This window comes from Plectrocnemia conspersa, unplaced genomic scaffold, assembly GCF_051122295.1.
Source record: "Plectrocnemia conspersa isolate PC_06_02 unplaced genomic scaffold, ASM5112229v1 ptg000001l, whole genome shotgun sequence".
In the NCBI taxonomy this organism is placed as follows: Eukaryota; Metazoa; Arthropoda; class Insecta; order Trichoptera; family Polycentropodidae; genus Plectrocnemia; species Plectrocnemia conspersa.
In genome coordinates this window covers 28,394,397-28,412,588 of record NW_028277165.1, presented here as the reverse complement: position 1 = coordinate 28,412,588, position 18,192 = coordinate 28,394,397, and the positions used below count along the sequence as shown (strand labels likewise).

At 28.5% G+C, this 18,192-nt stretch overlaps 2 protein-coding genes across 4 annotated transcripts; both read right to left on the bottom strand.

Moving 5' to 3' along the window:
* Nucleotides 1-992: 992 nt before the first annotated feature.
* LOC148239501 (trypsin-1-like) lies at nucleotides 993-8,097 on the bottom strand. 3 transcript variants are annotated; one of them, XM_088188953.1, is made up of 12 exons: nucleotides 7,807-8,097; nucleotides 7,656-7,737; nucleotides 7,311-7,464; nucleotides 7,082-7,170; nucleotides 6,838-6,981; nucleotides 3,646-3,796; nucleotides 3,396-3,574; nucleotides 2,571-2,748; nucleotides 2,399-2,511; nucleotides 2,159-2,326; nucleotides 1,454-1,616; nucleotides 993-1,325 (listed from the first exon to the last, which is right to left on the bottom strand). In XM_088188953.1, the coding sequence occupies exons 1-12, from the start codon at nucleotides 7,821-7,823 to the stop codon at nucleotides 1,123-1,125; spliced, it is 1,641 nt and encodes a 546-aa protein (XP_088045079.1). In that variant the 5' UTR covers nucleotides 7,824-8,097; the 3' UTR covers nucleotides 993-1,122. The 3 variants fall into 3 exon arrangements, with proteins under 3 accessions (XP_088045079.1, XP_088045087.1, XP_088045095.1); XM_088188961.1 differs by having other exon boundaries at nucleotides 7,656-7,731; nucleotides 7,807-7,960; XM_088188969.1 differs by lacking the exons at nucleotides 7,311-7,464; nucleotides 7,656-7,737; nucleotides 7,807-8,097 and having other exon boundaries at nucleotides 6,838-7,004.
* A 1,534-nt stretch (nucleotides 8,098-9,631) lies between these two features.
* LOC148239500 (uncharacterized) lies at nucleotides 9,632-17,111 on the bottom strand. Its single transcript, XM_088194056.1, has 11 exons — nucleotides 16,895-17,111; nucleotides 15,418-15,571; nucleotides 14,152-14,228; nucleotides 13,949-14,092; nucleotides 13,667-13,820; nucleotides 13,418-13,599; nucleotides 11,803-11,986; nucleotides 11,584-11,705; nucleotides 11,342-11,509; nucleotides 10,795-10,954; nucleotides 9,632-10,251 (listed from the first exon to the last, which is right to left on the bottom strand). The coding sequence occupies exons 1-11, from the start codon at nucleotides 16,982-16,984 to the stop codon at nucleotides 10,049-10,051; spliced, it is 1,638 nt and encodes a 545-aa protein (XP_088050182.1). The 5' UTR covers nucleotides 16,985-17,111; the 3' UTR covers nucleotides 9,632-10,048.
* Between the last annotated feature and the right edge of the window lie 1,081 nt (nucleotides 17,112-18,192).

The following is an 18,192-nucleotide window of genomic DNA, read 5'->3' as shown; positions in this document are numbered from 1 at the left end:
AAATATCACATTTTGAACAAACAGATTTAAAATTTTATACGCACTACTCTTTTATAAGGTTTTTTCGGATAATCATAACTGACATAAATTATGAGTAATATAAGAATATATTTTATTGGAATAAATTGTCTAGTGATGCTGCGAAAATTGATATTATATTTTGGAAGACACTATGTTTTCCTAGACTGTTTTGAAAGGTTAGGCATCTGCATTTTAAAATATTTTTTCGATCATTCTGAATCTGTGAATGAAAGTAAAGAAATAAATAGGAAAAATATATTTTTGTACAAAGTTTTCTTATTAGATCAGCGTAACAAGTATTTTTAAAAGAACCTAAATGTAAAGAAGATTGTTTAAACGCTTCATATTTTTTGAAACACAAAATATTTAATTTTGGCAACTTAAATTAAAATTTGACCTACATGTTTATTATATTTCCCAAAAAAAATATGAAGATGACAATATTTACTACATCTTTATTAAAAATCCTTGAATTTTTTCGCAAATTCGCAAGCATTTATTTATATTAAATAATATAATCCGGCATAAATTTAGCAATAAAGCATTTATTTTGATCAAATAAGCCGACTAAATAACGTTTGAAGATACCAAACATGACATTTAGGCATAGTTTTTTTTAATTGTACCTAATATAATAAAAAAAAATTCAAAATCTACTTATTTTTTCGTAACTTAACTTTTTTAAATATGAATTTATAAAGCATAGCTTGTATCATAAACCTTTAATAGGTTTCCAAAATTTTTTCTTAAACTTTTAAAACACTTTATAGCATATGGCCTTTTTTAGAAACACTTTTATAAGTCAATTAATTTATTTATAAATATAGAGATGTTTTTACTTATATCGTACAAAATGTTTTTACTTATATTTGATTTTGACTATAATATTTTACCTAAACTAAATCAGAACTGGTTAAAACCTATATTATTTTTAATTGCTCTTTATTGCAATATAAATTAAATGCATTACATTCATTATAAAATTTATTAAAAAATTATCGTACTTAACAATTAATTAATTATTTGGCACAAACAATAAATAATTGAACCTTGTTCTAACCCGATGAAATATCACAACAATCACTATAGTTTTCACTATCTCTAAACCATGTTACTCTTTATCCAATTAAGGTATACAGCAACGTCGGTGAATAGGACGTAATAATCTGGATCACATAGCCTATCGACTTGTCTTGATAGTGTTATAGAGACTATCCCACGGATGTACCAAGTCACTATCTGGTCATCTTGGGAAATGGGGAGTACAAAACCACCACCGCTGTCGCCGTTACACACATTGGTACCTGAAATTAATTTCAGTGTTTATTAGTATGCTATCTTTGCATTGATTTATATCACAATAAATTTATATGTAAAATAACAAAGACAAAATAGTATGCGGTATGTGAATGACAACTGCGTAAAAAAATACCATTTCCTCTTGGATTTCCAGCGCACAAGGTCTTATTGGTCAAGTATTTTGTATAGAATGATTCGTGGCTTTGATAACAAATAACATCGCTTACAACTGGCATAGTTGCCACATACAAAAGAGATGAATATTGATCATTCTCGTTAACACCCCATCCGGGTACCTGAAATTTAAAAAATATATTAAATTATTGGTCTTCTAATATATTATAATTTTAAATAAATTTATGTATATGTCATTATAAATTATTCTAAAAGGGGAGTGACGTTCTAACAGAGATAGAGATGTTGTATGAACATCGCCAAAATTTGCGATAATGTGTCGAGAATGCTCGTCTTTGTTATGCGGAGCTCGTTTCACTTTATTAATTCGGTAGTTTTATAGTGTCCCTGAATACGGCTCATTTGTCTGGAATTTAAATGAAGCAAAGTACTCCTTGTTATTAGAAAAAAATCAAAGTAGCTTTCTATGAAATCTTTACAAGAAGAAGTATGGGTTGTATTCATATTTGTATCCTAGTGATTTTTTGCTATTGATTTTAACTTTTAGCTGAAACCTTGCGGTGCATTAGGGTTTCTCAATAGCATCATTGGACATCATTGCTTAAAAATACTGTTCTTTCACGAGTCAAGCTTGCAATATTTTCGATATTATATTGATTACAATATATAAGCAAACACTATTAAATGCAATATAAATAAATACCTTTCCAACTTGATTATATATATTAGTCTTTGCCAAATTATTGTCATCCCACAAGCAAACTGGTCTAATGTAATCATTAAAATCTACTTCAGTAGACGTCTGTAGCAGAGCAACGTCGTTCACTAGAGTAGATGAGTCAAACTCTTCATGCCAAACTACGTTCGATATCTATTGATTAATAAGCATGATTAGTTTGATATAATATATAACATCAAATTTTATAAGATAACATCAAAGTACCCTTTTTATTACAGCTCCAGTTTCCTTAACGTTCCTGTCATGTTTTCCCAACGCGACTGTGACTTTATCAGCACCTATTATTCCACCGCCACGTTTCACAACACAATGAGCAGCTGTAAATAAATAATAGTATTACTAAATAATACAAATTGCTAGTAAATTGACGAATTACCTGTCAAAATGTATTTTGAACTTAGCAGTGATCCTCCACACTTGTAAATATAACCACTTTCTTCCACGTGGTATATTGCAGTATGCCAAGGCCAATCTCCCCTGGAAGCTTCATAACCACGTGTTACCAATGGAGTGAACTGTATTATTCTTCGGCCACAGGATGCTTCAATACTTGCCTGTAAATATTTAAAAGATCTATATAATGACTATTTTTTTAAATTAAAATAAATACAATAGTTATTGTTTAATTTACATATTTTTGTCATTTTTTAACAAATAGTTTTTGAATACTTTTAATGGTTTATTCCGATTCTAATCAACGTGACAGCCGACTGTTATTAATCTGTCGACAGTTGCCAATATTGTCAAGTCGATTGGCCGCGCTGATAAATTTGTAAAAAATCTAATTAAAAAATTATATCTGAAATACGTGTAAAGTATATATTGTACCGCTGTCTAAATTCTGAAGGAAACTATTCTGCGGGAATATTACCTATATTACAAGTAATTGTGTGTTGTTATAATAATTAAAATATTTTTTTGAAAAAATATCAAAGAGTAAAGATATTTGGGCGTTATTATAAAATACAACAAATTAAATAGCCTATTTTTTTTATTAATATAGTGTTATTATTAAACTAAAATATAAAAAAAAAAACAATTATTTCAGAGAAATTTTGTAATGCATAATATCATATATAAAAAAATATTTTAGATTTCCACTAAAAAATCTTATAGAAAATAATTTGCTATGCCGATGACATAGATATACCTGAAAAAAGTAGAGATTATTTTTTATTAAATTTTTACATAATATACTAACCCTGAAATGTCTCTCTATCCAAGCTCTGTGTGGCGCTAAATCGAAAGTAGGAGCAAAGTTTGTTCCACAGTACCACACTCTTTGAGTTTGGATGCCTCTCAGGAACCATACGATTCTACCGTTTTGGTTAAGTCGTGGAAACATCAACGCCGAGCCGATGTGGTGGCATCTGACCGGTTCTGGTAAAGAGCGATAGATTCAAGTTAAGGTTCATCTCGGGCAATCGACTAAACTGGTTATTGATGGATACCTTTGAAGTAGTTTAAGCATATAGAATCTTTCAGGTTGTTTTCGTAAAAAGTTGGATTAGACTTATTGCATCGAGCCTTTCCAACAATTTTTGTCGGAACTTGATAGACTCTCAATATTTCGCTGGGATCTGTAAAGTCAGAACCAATCATCTGCAAGAAAAAGAGGAGTAAATTTAAAATTATTTCGTCAGATTAAATAACGTATTTTTCAAATCTAATGATCAAACACGATCGCTGGTTATTAAGTTATTTTTTTATCTTAAGAACCATGACCTTTATTGACCTTAATTAATCTCAAAGTATGTTTTTCATATGATTGTCACGATAGAGCAGTTGTAATATTCATTGTAAAATAACATTTATTGTATAGCACGTTGGAATAATATTGATTCCGATCGATTACATCATATTGTGGTTTTATTATCATCAACAACATCAGTCTCAGTCGTATTCAATAACCGTCACAAATGTCCTTTAATTAGGTAATCAAATTGAGAGACACGGAACACTTCACCTCATTTAAAGCCTACTATTTTTTCCATCTATAAATTTTGCTTAACTATTTTTTTATGATAGTGTATTGTAGCATAAACTACAGAAAATACTGGATCTGAACCATTAAAACACAACTTTGCAGTATAATTTTCTGTTTTAAGTTTATTTAAATTGTTTTAAAATACAAAAGGTAAATGTATCAGTTTACTTGGTACCTCACAACAACATTAAAAGCAATAAGGAAAATCGTTGATTTATTTCCACATATGCATGAGGAATCCTATTTGTAGTACTCATGTAGTATCATTTTCAATGTAAAGTGATGTAATCAAACAAATAAGCAATTTGAAAGTGTTACTTTTACTTACGAGTAAAATATTTGTTAGTTTATTATAAGTCAATAGTTTATAATAAATTATTTTTTTTATATTAAGTCAAATATTTTATTTTATATTTTACTTATATTTTTTTTAAAACTAAGTAGCATCGTTTTTTTTTTACAATGGTTAGTGTTAATTGTTGTCTAATAATATATTGAAATTGGATAAATATTTTGCATTAACTTTAAGTCAATAGCTTAAAATAATTAAAATATTTATTAGTGTATAATAAATCAAATATATATTATTTTACAAGTAAACCAATAAATATTTTATTTTTTTAAAAATTTTAAGTTCTAAGTAGCATCGTAATATTTTTGGCAATGGCTAAAGTTAATTTTGTCCAATATAGTTAAATAAGATAAACGTTTTGCAATAACTTTAATTTTGCTCAAAATAAATAGAAAGACTCTTTTCACTTTTTATGTTATTGTGATGAATTGTTGCCTTATAAAGCTTATAACATTTATGATTATTTAATAATACTTACTGATATAGTACTGTTAAAATGTTTGGCACTTAGTGCCTTTTATGTTTAAATTTGATTCAGCTATTTATTTTATGACATTTCATAGCATTCGAATTTAATTACATTTGTATCAATAAACTATTAACTATAATTTTTTAACTAAAAAAATGTTTTTTTTTTAATAATGTTCTTTACTCTCTAAGAACTAAATCAATTTTGTACCATATATTATTATATATTATTTGTGATTTATACTTTCTTGACTTCTTCACTCAAAAATAAATAAAAATGGTTAAACATATATTTAAATTATTATTTTAATATAATATTTTATATTTGTATACAAACATACTACAAATTATTATGTCTGTATGTCCTACATTAGTTTCAAAACGAATTATCGTATATTATTATGACTCTTTGTATTTGTATATTTTTTCAATATTGTTTATAGATAAATATATTACTATTACTATATGAAATAAATAGATAAGTTATTAAAAAAAATTTCTATTAATACGTATGCATAGAAATATTTTTTGCTTTTATTTATTTATTATGTGGGGGCCGATTTAGTTTGCCACAAACTAGGCGTCACTTTGGCAACAATGACGTGGCTGTGGCGAGAGCAACATTTACACATTCGCCGATGCCATAACCTCCGTCTTTCTTTTTAGTTTAATTTTAAAATTATAATTTGCTAGAAGGGTGCTGATTTATTTGGTCACAAGACCGTGGCGGTGGCGAGAGCAGCACTTTTAGTCGGCATCACCAGAGTGCCACTTAGCTTATGGCCAAATAAATCGCCTCCCACAATTAATTACAAAGTTTCTTAACTATACAGAAAATATTTTTTTGACACGATTTTACTGCTTTTGACGTGAATTTTTGCCTTCTGAGAAGTAATAATTTTTTTTGTAAAATCACTGTTGCATATTATTTCTTTATATATAGTTTTTTTGCCGATGAACCGTTACAATATTTACATACTATTACTTTTCGTTTTGCATTAATTTATTTATGTTATTTATAACAGCCATGGCCATGCAAAAAAACAAAATTATTAAAACGCTGTAATTGCCGAAATTACAAAAAATACTCGTATAATATTGTGCATCTGTGGACGTTTATATCAATGGAAATATTTTATTTTTAAGTTTGTCTAAAGTAATTTATCATGATAATATTTTATAAGAATACAGAACTATATTTTTTGCCAGCAGACTAATTGAAATAAAACTTCGCACTGATTTAAAGTTTGAAACACTATTGATTTATAGTATATTAAAAATATAAATACGTTTAATTTAAAGTATTTCAGGTGTTTCAGACTTTTAGTGTAGAAACTGAAGCTTAGCAAGTATAAAAGGACAACGTGTGACCCTTCTTGGTACGAAATATAAATACATATTTTGTGTAGACCATATCTAAAAATGTTTCTTATATAAACCAACTCAGATATTCAAAAAAAATATATTCATGTAAGCATAAAGAAACACCAACTTAAATCAACCAAGTAACAATGTATGAGCTCTTCTAGGTCATGATTTGCCATAGTATTTTATAACCCAGTCAGTAATTTTACGCATATCAATACTTTTTTTCTTGAGTATACATTCAAAAGGTTGATAGAGTCAGAAACATCCTTTTTGGGTTAATGTTTACATCATGATATTTATTATCTACCTAATTTCCAGTACACAATGACTAAAATTCATTAAGTGTGAGATATTTAATAAAAAAATATACAGTATCTAATGAGTCACAGGTTAAAACCTGTATTTAGAGTCTCATTCTTAGATGAGTCATTTTTATAGTGTTTGCAAAAATGTGATAAAAAAACTCACCAAACCATGCAAGTCTTCCAGTTGAGCGGAATAATCGTTGTTTTCCTCCCATATGCACAAAGGTTGAACCTTTTCGGTGACAATGACCGACATCTTTAAATGCAGTAGTGCAAATTTGTTTTCATTGCTATGAATGGACGACACCTAAAAAAGGAATTCGATCACGCCTAAAAATTATTTTTTAGTCAGATTTACTAAAATATAAATAGTGGTATAAGAAAATTAAAGTTAACAAACCACTTACGGGTATTTTTTGGAAAGTCGGCAAACCGGAGTTTGAGAATTCCACGAACATTTCGTTATCTTTTGTACTTTTTCTTACACACAACATTGCTAGTGGGTTAAAAATAAAATATGATTTAAAAGGCAATTTATTGTATATATTACTTTCAGTTAATCTACCGTCGATTTATCAACGGATACTATGCTATTATGAACTTAATGATACAATATTTGATAACAGTTAAACATACCGGTTATTGCAACTTGTGGATGTATTAGAATAACGTTGCATCTGCTGTTTCCAGAGCCTTTATAGGTTAACACACCTAACCATGGCCATTCTCCCCAAGGTGCTAGATTAGGTTCAGGTTTATATGATGGCAAATGTCCGCAATTTTTGGGAAGCTGTGAATATAAACATTTTATTTATATGTAAGCATAATACAGTCAAAGGATCTATTTAAATGATTATTCATTCAACGTATAAGGAAAAAAATGCATATAAATCTGATTAATTAAACTTTATTAATTAAATTAGATTATTTAGATGTTAAATTATACAGTTTTAAAAATACGATTGTTATAAAGAGTTTTACCTTCGAATTGATTGTAAACATTTCGTCTCGAATGCCATCAGAATAGTATGCAAAATAAATTAACAAGAGCAACAATCTAAAACTAAAAAATAACAAAAACATCAATATATATGTTTTTATTTATTTATTTATTTATTTATAAATTACTTACATAGGCCAAGAATCCATGTCTCGCGAGAAACGTGTTTACGCGTCTACTTAACAAAATGTACTAAATGAGTATGGAAAGACCAGCCGGTCAAAATCGCATGTGTTTTTTTTTTGTGACGCAATAATCCTGATTATTCGGTCTTTCCGTTATTTATTTGTTTCTATTGTAATCATAAATATATTTAGTAATTAAAATATAAATTTCAGAGCCGATTTGCGCTTATAATATTTAATATTAGCTAACGGCGTATAAATATTAAGACTGGTCACAATAATCGTTAGCGTTGTTATCAATGTCTATTTTTGTGTCAATGTATTATAGTATGTTCAAAAATTAACAGTGTGTATAAATATTTTTTTTGTAATTTTTTTTAACTTACACATTTTAATATTTATATGATTAATAAATATTTAAATTTATTAATCATACATTTTGCAAAAAAAACAACTTAACATTTAGTAGTCCAAAGGCATGTATATCATGCTCAATATATTTTTTAAGCCATTTTAAATGACTTGATGATAAAATTTCTTGTATTTTATTTCATTAGTTCATCAATATATTCCTGTAAAAATATTTGGGTACTCGTAATCATTTATCTGAAATTGTTAAATTGCTAAAATCCAAATTGTGACTATCTGAGAATATGAATAAGAACACAAAACCCTTTGAAACACTGTCATGTAAGCAGCAAAAAAATTGTAACACTGTTTGATAAAATACGCTAGTTGTAAACAAGCATTATTCATAATGATATGTAATCTGCCCTCCCCGGCTTAGTATGTAAAAATAATTTCCAAGAAGCTCAGAGGCCTTGGAAAATACTGTTCTAAACAATTGTATATTGAATCATCGATAGACCGAGTATCGTGCATATATAATACAAATAATGAGTGGATTAAGTGTACAGATTATGTACATTAAGGATTTAATTATTACTTTATTTAAATACATGTGCAGGGTCTAACAGCTTTACGGCAATACACCGCACAGAAAAAAACAATACATTATTATAAGTCCTCTTCTGGAGTACCTCAAGGATCCACCTTGGGTCCATTGCTGTTTCTATTGTTCATTAATGTCAGTAGATTTCGGATTCCCTCGACCTTCAGAAGCATCTCAATTCTATATAGAAGTGAACTTGCTATAACCGATTGATATTCGCAGATAAAAACCAATTTGTGATTTGATTTTATATATATTTTTTTCGGTATTCATTTTTTAATATAATAATTGTTATCCTTAGTAATTGCTTTTGACACTCCCGTAAATAATGAATGACAAATTACAAATCGATCTAAATATAATTCGTACTAGTGACTCACCTGTAAATCACTTTTAATAACATAATAATTAATTATTTTTTAATTCGTAAAAAATATTGAGTTTGATTTATTTATCAGTAAAACCATTATTTATATTTATTTTTAAAAAGAGATACTGACGCATAAAGAGAAATAGCGGGTGACTCACAAATTAGTCGCTGGCATTTAAAGGGTTAAATTTGATATTTTACGTATTTTTGGTCACAATGCAGTTAAAATTGAATAATACAGTTATTGTTATTTTATTTTTCTTACAAGTATAATTCATTTTAAATATCATAATATTAAAGTATTTAAAAATGTTATTGCATGCTATGCTCATGAAGTTCACAATATAACTGATTAATTCTAAATGCGTACATCTTGGCTGAAGGCCACGTCGCATATTTTAATTTTATCAATTATATTTTATTTTTAATATTTTTAATAATTTACATATGCTAGAAAAAATATATTTTAAAGAGCAAAATAATCCTTAACATATAAAATAAAATAGCATGTAATATTATTTTTCATTTTTTATTATAAAAAAAGCAATTATAAATAAAATTAAAGTATGTTTAAACTATAGTTTCATTCCCATACAACTTATTTGTTATATTTTTTTCTTCCTAGAATTAAAACGAATAAGCCATTTTATTTAAGGAAAACTAAAAACGTTTTCCTTCATTTGAACTATCGTCGTTTTTGTTCAGATACTATGTGAATCATAATAAATTCTGTTTATCTCTATACTGTGGCTTTCGTAATGTTCTCAGAATCAGATATTTTAGGATAGTGTTATGTTATACTATTTAAAATATATTTCAATTCAATACATTTCATTATTTATTTTAAAATTATTGCTGGATTTTATTTGTTAAAAATAAAAAATATCACTTTACTTATATATATTTTATAAATATATCACAGATAGCTTAAGCCATGCTAGTCTTTATCCAATCTAAATATTTGGCAACGTCCGTGAATATTGAATAATAGTCTGGATCGCAAAATTTAGAGATTTGATTCGGCTTAGCGAGCGAGACTATCCCTCTAATGTACCATGTCACTACATTGTCATCTTGAACGATTGGGAGGACCAAACCTCCGCCGCTGTCACCGTTGCATACGTTAGTACCTGAAATTATTAGAAAATAATATTAAATAATTTTTAAATAAAAATAAAAAAATTTTTTTACTTTACAATTTTTAAAATAAAACAATCAAGCAAATTTCGACCAGAAATGTTTTTTACTCTAGCGGCGAACTATATATTAAATGTAAATAATAATAAAAAGGGGCGGAAAACAAAGTCTCATATGAATGAGGCTCTGTGAAAAAATACACGGACAGGCACTTACCCTAATATTTGACACTTATACATCCACTTTAAAGGCAGCAAAACTTTAAAATTTCTTTGACTTTAAATTACTGTGTTCGTATTAATTTAAACCAATCAAAGGTTGACCCAACTTCATACCATCGAAAGTCGCAGAAACCGCCGCTTCTCTCTTCTCTTTACCTGCTCTCAACTTGATCTTAATAAAATCTCCGATGGAGAAGGTAATGGTTGTAATACGGGAACACAATCAATAAATAAATACTAATCGGTATCACGGCAAATTTTAGTGGTTCTGTATTGACACAATTATAATGCTTGTCACATGTGTTAAATATTTACCATTTCCTCTTGGATTTCCGGCGCACAAGGTCTTCTCAGTTAAAAATTGAAAGTAAAAGCTGTCCCTCTGATAGCAGTCTACGTCAGGTACTATAGGCATCGTTGCTACAAACATGGTAGAGGGATATTTATCATTTTCGTTAGCACCCCAACCTGGCACCTAAAAGTTAATACATATAACGTTATAATTATTATTATTTAAATTTTTTGACAAGCCTAAGATAATATTCAATTTAATTAAAGCTACATGTGAAATTTTCTATGAGAAATAGGAGCACTAAATTTGTGTGATTTTTGGCTGCTCTACCATATATTGCAATCTAGCTAAAAAGGTGAAAGGTAAACGACATATTCATTTAACCTTATAATAAGGTTACACATTAGCGACCATTTGAAGTCAACGCATGCTAAGTTATTATCACTTCCGTTTTGTTGATTATTATTCTTCTCCCTCTCTGACTCACTACTTCTGATATTTTATTGATTTTAATAACCTTGTTTTAACTTATTATTTACTAAAATAAATTAATAAATATGAAACAGATACCTTTCCAACTTTGTTGAATATATTTGTCTTGCTTAAATTTGTGTCCTCCCACAAGCAGACCGATCTTATGTATTGGTTGAAAATTACTTCTGAAGACAATTCTATCAGAGCAATATCATTGGCTAGATTAGTGCGGTTGAATTGTTCATGAATTATTATACGAGAGACCTATTTGGTATAAAATGTAGAGATCAATACAGTTTCAAATATTATAAAAATAAACCAAAAAGATGTATCGATACATTTCTCACAGCAGCTCCGTTTTCTTTTTTATACAAATTGTGTTTTCCCAATGCAATTCTAAGATATATGTATTCCTCTACTTGGCCTACTGTATCACCTTTTTTCAGTACGCAATGCCCAGCTGAAAAAAATAAATAATTAGAGATCGGTTGTAGGATGACTCATATGAGAAGCATTCAAACGGCACACCAATGGTGTACCGTATATTTAACCATCACCTGTTAGAACATATTTTTTGCTTATCAAAGAACCTCCACATTTGTATTCAAAATTATTATCTTCGGGTTTATACGAATGTATTGAAATATGCCAGGGCCAGTCTCCTCTAGTTGCTTCGTACCCTAATGTAGCTAATTCAGTAAATGGTATTATTCTCCTGCCACACGATGATTCAATACTTGCCTGTAAATTACACATATTTGAAAATTAAATATTATAATAGTTGGGCTTAAAGTGAGACGACCAGACGTCCCAAATTCAATAGTTTTACTTATGCGAATATTTGTTTTTGATCATAAAATTAATTGCAAATAAATAATTTGTAGATTTTTTCTGCATATTTTTTTTCTAATATAAAAATGGCCATCATGACTTGATAGCTTTTCTCACAATCGCCATGATACAAACATTCTGGGTGCCCACCCGTAAGGGTTGGACTCGTAGGGCCTTATCACCGGTAACGGCAGTAGTGCACGCAATGGATAACACGTAGCTAATCTTCAGCAGCATAAAACTGCTTCATTAAAAGTTGCTAAAAATGTACTATACGACCCCCTCTTAAAGAAATATCTTTGAAATTTGTATGGACGTTTTTCTATAACATTTCAAGGATTCCATACAATTAAGATATATTAAATATACGTCGAATTTAAGTAATTTTAAATATTTTTGTATGTGGCGACCGTTCGTCAAACAAGATAACGCTTCTGTTTCTCAGAACCACTTTAAAACTATTTTAATTGTAATTTAAGCATTTTTAATAAATACAGAAACCATGGGCTTATTCAATGAGACCGCGAATAAATACATATGCTTTAGAGTAATCCCATTTTTTCGTAAGGCGCTACGGATATCAAAATTTTTAAGTCGTTTTAGTCGTTAATAGCATAAAGAGAAGCTAACATATTTATTTTTTCTCTAGCGCCAGGGTTTAAAAAACCCTCGCTCATTAAAAAATTCGCCTCATTTAAGAAAATGGTTTTATCGAGTCCTGTAGAAACTGCAGTTTCCACGCTGTACCCTATGCTGATCTTTATGGCGTCCTCCAAAGAGAGCAAATAATGGTGTCCTTCATCGAGACCACAGCTTATTGAGCCGCCAACACGGGGCAACTAATTCACGCATCGAGGGCCTGTACCCCCAGATAACGTGATCCGTAATTTACGTCCACAGTGATATTTTTATTTTTGTTAAAAAATGATTTATTTAGTGTTTTTTGCTCAATTTTAAAACAGCTAATAAGATCGCAAAATGTTTTAACTTTTTAGTAATACATAACAAATTTGCTTTAAATTTTTTTAAAAATAACTATCAAGTTTTTGCTTAAAAATATTTTGTTTGAAATGATCAGAGTAATTTAAAAACATTTTTGTCACAAAAATCATATAATCACTGATGCATTACAGGTATTTAATATATTATTGACTTTGTTTTTGAAACTTTTCGGAAAAATCTATGGTGCGAAAAATACTGAGCTTTAAATAAATTAGAACAAAAATATGTAGTAGATGTCACTAAAATGTTTATTATTTTTTTGTTATATTTAAGTAATAAAACTAATAAATAATTAAGTATTATTTGAAACAGTTCACTAATAAAGTGATACACACTTACCTTAAAATGTGACTCTATCCAAGCTCTATGTGCTGCTATATCATAAGAAGGCACATACTTTCCTTGAGCACAATAAAACACTCTTTGTGTTTGTATTCCTCTCAAATACCACACAATATCACCATCTCGGCTTAGCTTCGGGAAGATCAACGCAGAGCCAAAGTGATGACATTTGAGCGGTTCTGGAAAAAGTGATTCTGAGCCTGAGGTCCCTTTGACTCATTAACAAAACAGGTTATCGATGAATACCTTGAAAGTAGCTCAAGCACACCGAATCCTGAAGATTGTTGTCATAAAAAGACCGATCGTGCTTCTTGCAATCTTCCTTTCCGATCACTATTGTAGGTACTTGATAAGTACTTAATGCATCAGATTGTGTATCTGTGAATTCTGTTCCAATCACCTGCAATATTCAGTGGAATATCTTTAAATTTTCATAATGCGCAATTATTTAAAACAGGTTTAACAAGTATTATTCACGTATAACGTGATCGCAAAAATATGTAAAGAAAAAACAAATTAAATTCATACTAATCCATACGAGCTTTCCAATTGACTTGAGTAGTCGTTATTTTCTTCCCAAATGCATAACGGTTGAACCTTTTCTGAGAAGAGAACGGATTTCTTGAGCCTCAATAATGCGAATTTGTTATTGTTGGAATGTATCGATGCCACCTGAAATCAAATTACTTAGAGAATATGTTGCAGTATGTTTTGAAAAATAAAATACTGACTTGTATCTTTTGAAAAGACGGTAAAGCATGGTTTGAAAATTCAACGAATGCATCGCCATCACGTATACAAGGCATTGCTGATGTTATGAAAATTAAAGAAATACATAATTGGTTAGATAGATATTCTTCAGTATGAAAGTAGTCAGTTTTTTTACGTTGAAACTATGAAATACAATTTAATTATTATCTTAAGAAAATGAAATCTGTATATTTTGACAAAAAACAATTTTCACATTAAATATATATGTATATATTTTCTTTATACTTTTCTTAGCAACTTGGTAGTTGGGAAAGGAAAAATTAACACGTAGAAAGTCTTATCTTTTTAATTATTTAATTTTTACTAACACAGATAGTCACTTCATAAATATTTTTTAGGCACAAACTATCTTGACGAATTTATTCTAAAATCTCTTAAGAATATCGATATTAGATATGGAGGTCACACCCCGGTTTTATGATAGAATCATATATTATCATTTTATTCTCTAAGTCTGAATTTGGTCCTGTCCTGCAAAATTTAAATCCTAGATGTTTCCATTTGTTCCAAATATGAGTTTTCCAGCTCAGTTTTCTGTCAAGTTTAATTTAAAAATATTTGATGGAGTTCTTATGTGGTATCCATTTCCCGTTAAGGGATTCAAAAGGACAAGTATATTTGTTCAGTGTGAATGTAACATGGATTCATTTATTTTCACTAACTCTGATTTGAGATTAAGAGAGCAAAGTATGGACTTTTGAGAGATGATTCAATACTATTTTTGGGTCAGTATCAGACGCTATTATTACGTAACAATTTTTTTTAAATTTATATTAGAAAGAGCTATCGTTTAAAACAAATCCAGCATTGGTTTAAGAACGATGCGCTGAAGCACACCCAATGATATTTTATACACTTTGTTAGGTGGGATTGAATTATTAAAAATATATTCTGTGAAAGCAAACTCTTTATTTTTAACAGTAGTCCAGGTTACGACACTGCCAAAAACCTGTGTTATATCTAAAAATACAGCTGATTAATAATTTTTATTTCGCATATATTGCTAACTTATGTATGTATAATGTTTATTTTTTAAGCCAAATTTATGATTTCGTTCCTCTATTATTTTTACATAACAGGTAAGATATTTGTCGGTCTGTAGAAGTCAATATTATCTGTTTTTACTAGTCTCACATTATGTACTGAATTGTTTTGTTCTTAATAATCAAGTTCAGTGTACAGATTTATCTTAATATTACAAAATTTTATCTGTATAGTTAACATACCAGTTACTGCAACATATTGATGAATCAGAATAACGTTGCATTTGTTGCTGTTGATGGTTTTATAAGATAATAAACCCAGCCATGGCCAATCTCCCCAAGGTGTCACTTTTGAGTGCGGTTTGTATGTCGCGTGAAGACCGCAGGTTTTGGGAAGCTGTAAATATAAAATATGATAATTAATTGCACAGCATTCTTTTGAAAAGGCGTAGAGGATATTTATAAATAGATAATGTTCATTGAAAAAATATTAGCATAATCTTTGTATTTTATACATTATAAATACATAGTTGTTGAGGAAAATTTATAAATGCTAAGTGAAGGCCTCAAGATTGAAAAAGGTTTTTAATGATATTAAAGTCTTGGCATATTAAATTGAAGATGGTGAGCTGAAAAAGTAGTAGAGCAGCAGTAACTGCTCGCAAACTAAACAATGTTTTTTTTGTTTGGGAACTATTAAGAAACGTATGGTACAATAGTGGTTTGAAAAAAATTTTGGATGGACAAAATTAAAACATCTTAAAAAACCGAGATTAAACAAAAAGATAATCATGTTGATCTGTTTAGAGGTCTGCGCCTAGTACTCATTACAATTTTTTGTATTCCGATATAATCATTACAGTTGAATTGCGACATTCAGGCAATGGTCAATCAAAAAGGTTCAATTCTTTTACACGACAATGCATGATCATACATGAAATGAAAATTAATGATCCTTGGTTACTGATTTGGGATATAAAATTTTGCCTTATTTACCATACGAAGTATGGTAAATAAAGCAAAAAAGGCATGTATATAACTTGTCACAATGTAAGACCTTTAATAAACAAACTGCTGCTAAAGTTACATTTCTAGATTGTATCAACTTCAGAATAAAAATGTGTCAATATTTTCTGCAAATATTTTTCTAGCAATCTAAATATTTTATTAAGAATAAGTATGATTTTTATGATAATATAAAAGCGTGTAAACAAATATTACGTTAAAAAAAATAATTATACCTGTCAAATATATATGAACCATTTCTGAGAATAATGAAAGATTTGAATTGTAATATAAACGCTTTAGATAAAATCCATCTTAAAAGTAGTATATGTTAGCTTCAGGAAATTAATATGAGGAATAGATGTTTGACCTTACCAAGAATAATCAGAAGCCTCTGAGTAATTATTAAATTAATATATTCTTAGAGATTAAAATGACAAAATTCTCAACCAGTAAAGATGTTAAATATAATTGAACTGAATACCTTAATGTCATTTATCATCTTACAGGTATTTTAATCATCAGATATGAAATATTTATTTAAAAATAAATTAATAATGTTATTATATCAATACATCACTTGATGTTTTTTTTTAATAAATTGCTGTTGATATCGTCTCGTATTAAATATCGACATTAATTTTTTTGTAAATAAAAACATACATATATATTTTTATATGTATACATATGTATATAAAATATAAAATAAAAATACCCGTGAGTTAATTGTGAACATCTTATCCACAATGGCATGTGAACCAACTGCAAAACACAATAACAACAATACAAATCTTTGCATTAACATTATGAGTCAAAGTTTTAGCACTCTATTTTATAAATTTATTAAAGTATTTTATTTTTAATTCATGTAATAAAACTACATGTTCATCAAAATAAAACGTGTTTACGCGTCGACTTCACAAGACGCACTAAGTGGGCATTGGCAACGAATAACCGGTCAAATGGCAAAATTTGGTTATCACTCTGATTCTTTAAATATCAAAATAACAGAATAATAATATAAAGTATATTATATAAAATAAGCAATTTACATTTGTAACTTGTGCTTAATTGCACAGATTTAATAAATCATTCAGGAATTATATCTTAAGCAGACTAAAATTTCCATCATCATTTTAAAAATGTATGTAAGCAATTAAGCATATATTTAAAAAATACTTGTTCTCTATTATTCTTACATATAAGGGCTTAAATAAAGTCTGTAACATGTATAATCACTCAATGTATAGTACCAAAAAAATATTACTCTGAAACGCATTTCAAGTCTTTGTAAATGCAAAAAAGTGAGCTCTATTCATAAAATAATGACAAATTGTGCTTAAAGAACTATAGATAAGACGCAGCGTTGACAGTGTTGAAATAATTATCCATGTAACGTCTTCAATCACTTCATGGGTTATATATAGTGACCGATTGTCGAAATAGTATTTAACTTCTTCGGGAGTTCTCCAAAGATCCAACCTGGGCCCTTTTTTCTAATCGTTACTCAGTAATAACATAAATACTGCAGTTAAAAAGTCCCATTTTTTTATGTTAGAATTATTTTTTAATCCTCCATGTTAAAAGTCTCTTAGTGTTACAGATTTTTTCTTAAGAGATAAATGCTCTTATCATATTCCGCAATATATTATTATATATTATATAAGTCAAATGTCAAAGCGGGCGAAGCTGTATTCTAATTCTAATAAATATATCTCTATGATTTATTTAGACGATTTTAATTTATTTACTTATTGTAAATGTCATATAGATGTTTAATATAAAGTGAACTTTAATTAAGACTATTTGTGTCAATACTAAAAACGTATAATGAAAAGTAATCACACCTTTGGGACTCAGGCGGTCAGTTTGAAAACGAATCGGTGTAGTTTATACCTGTATCTATAAATAATTAAACAGATGTATTACTAATTAATTAAAGTGATATTAATCCTTCTAAAACACAGTAAATTATTAATTAACATGCTTATAGATGTTTCATTGGGAATAATT

What these genes read in the sequence shown, in the direction of transcription:
- LOC148239500 (XM_088194056.1), bottom strand. Translation starts at nt 16,984, where the DNA reads ATGTTAATGCAAAGATTTGTATTGTTGTTATTGTGTTTTGCAGTTGGT. An exon ending in TGTTCACAATTAACTCACGG is followed by an intron (nt 15,572 to 16,894) that starts GTATTTTTATTT and finishes TTATATTTACAG; the next exon opens with CTTCCCAAAACCTGCGGTCT. An exon ending in CGTCTTTTCAAAAGATACAA is followed by an intron (nt 14,093 to 14,151) that starts GTCAGTATTTTA and finishes ATTTGATTTCAG; the next exon opens with GTGGCATCGATACATTCCAA.
- LOC148239501 (XM_088188953.1), bottom strand. An exon ending in TGTTTACAATCAATTCGAAG is followed by an intron (nt 7,465 to 7,655) that starts GTAAAACTCTTT and finishes TTATATTCACAG; the next exon opens with CTTCCCAAAAATTGCGGACA. An exon ending in CTGGAGCTGTAATAAAAAGG is followed by an intron (nt 2,327 to 2,398) that starts GTACTTTGATGT and finishes ATTAATCAATAG; the next exon opens with ATATCGAACGTAGTTTGGCA.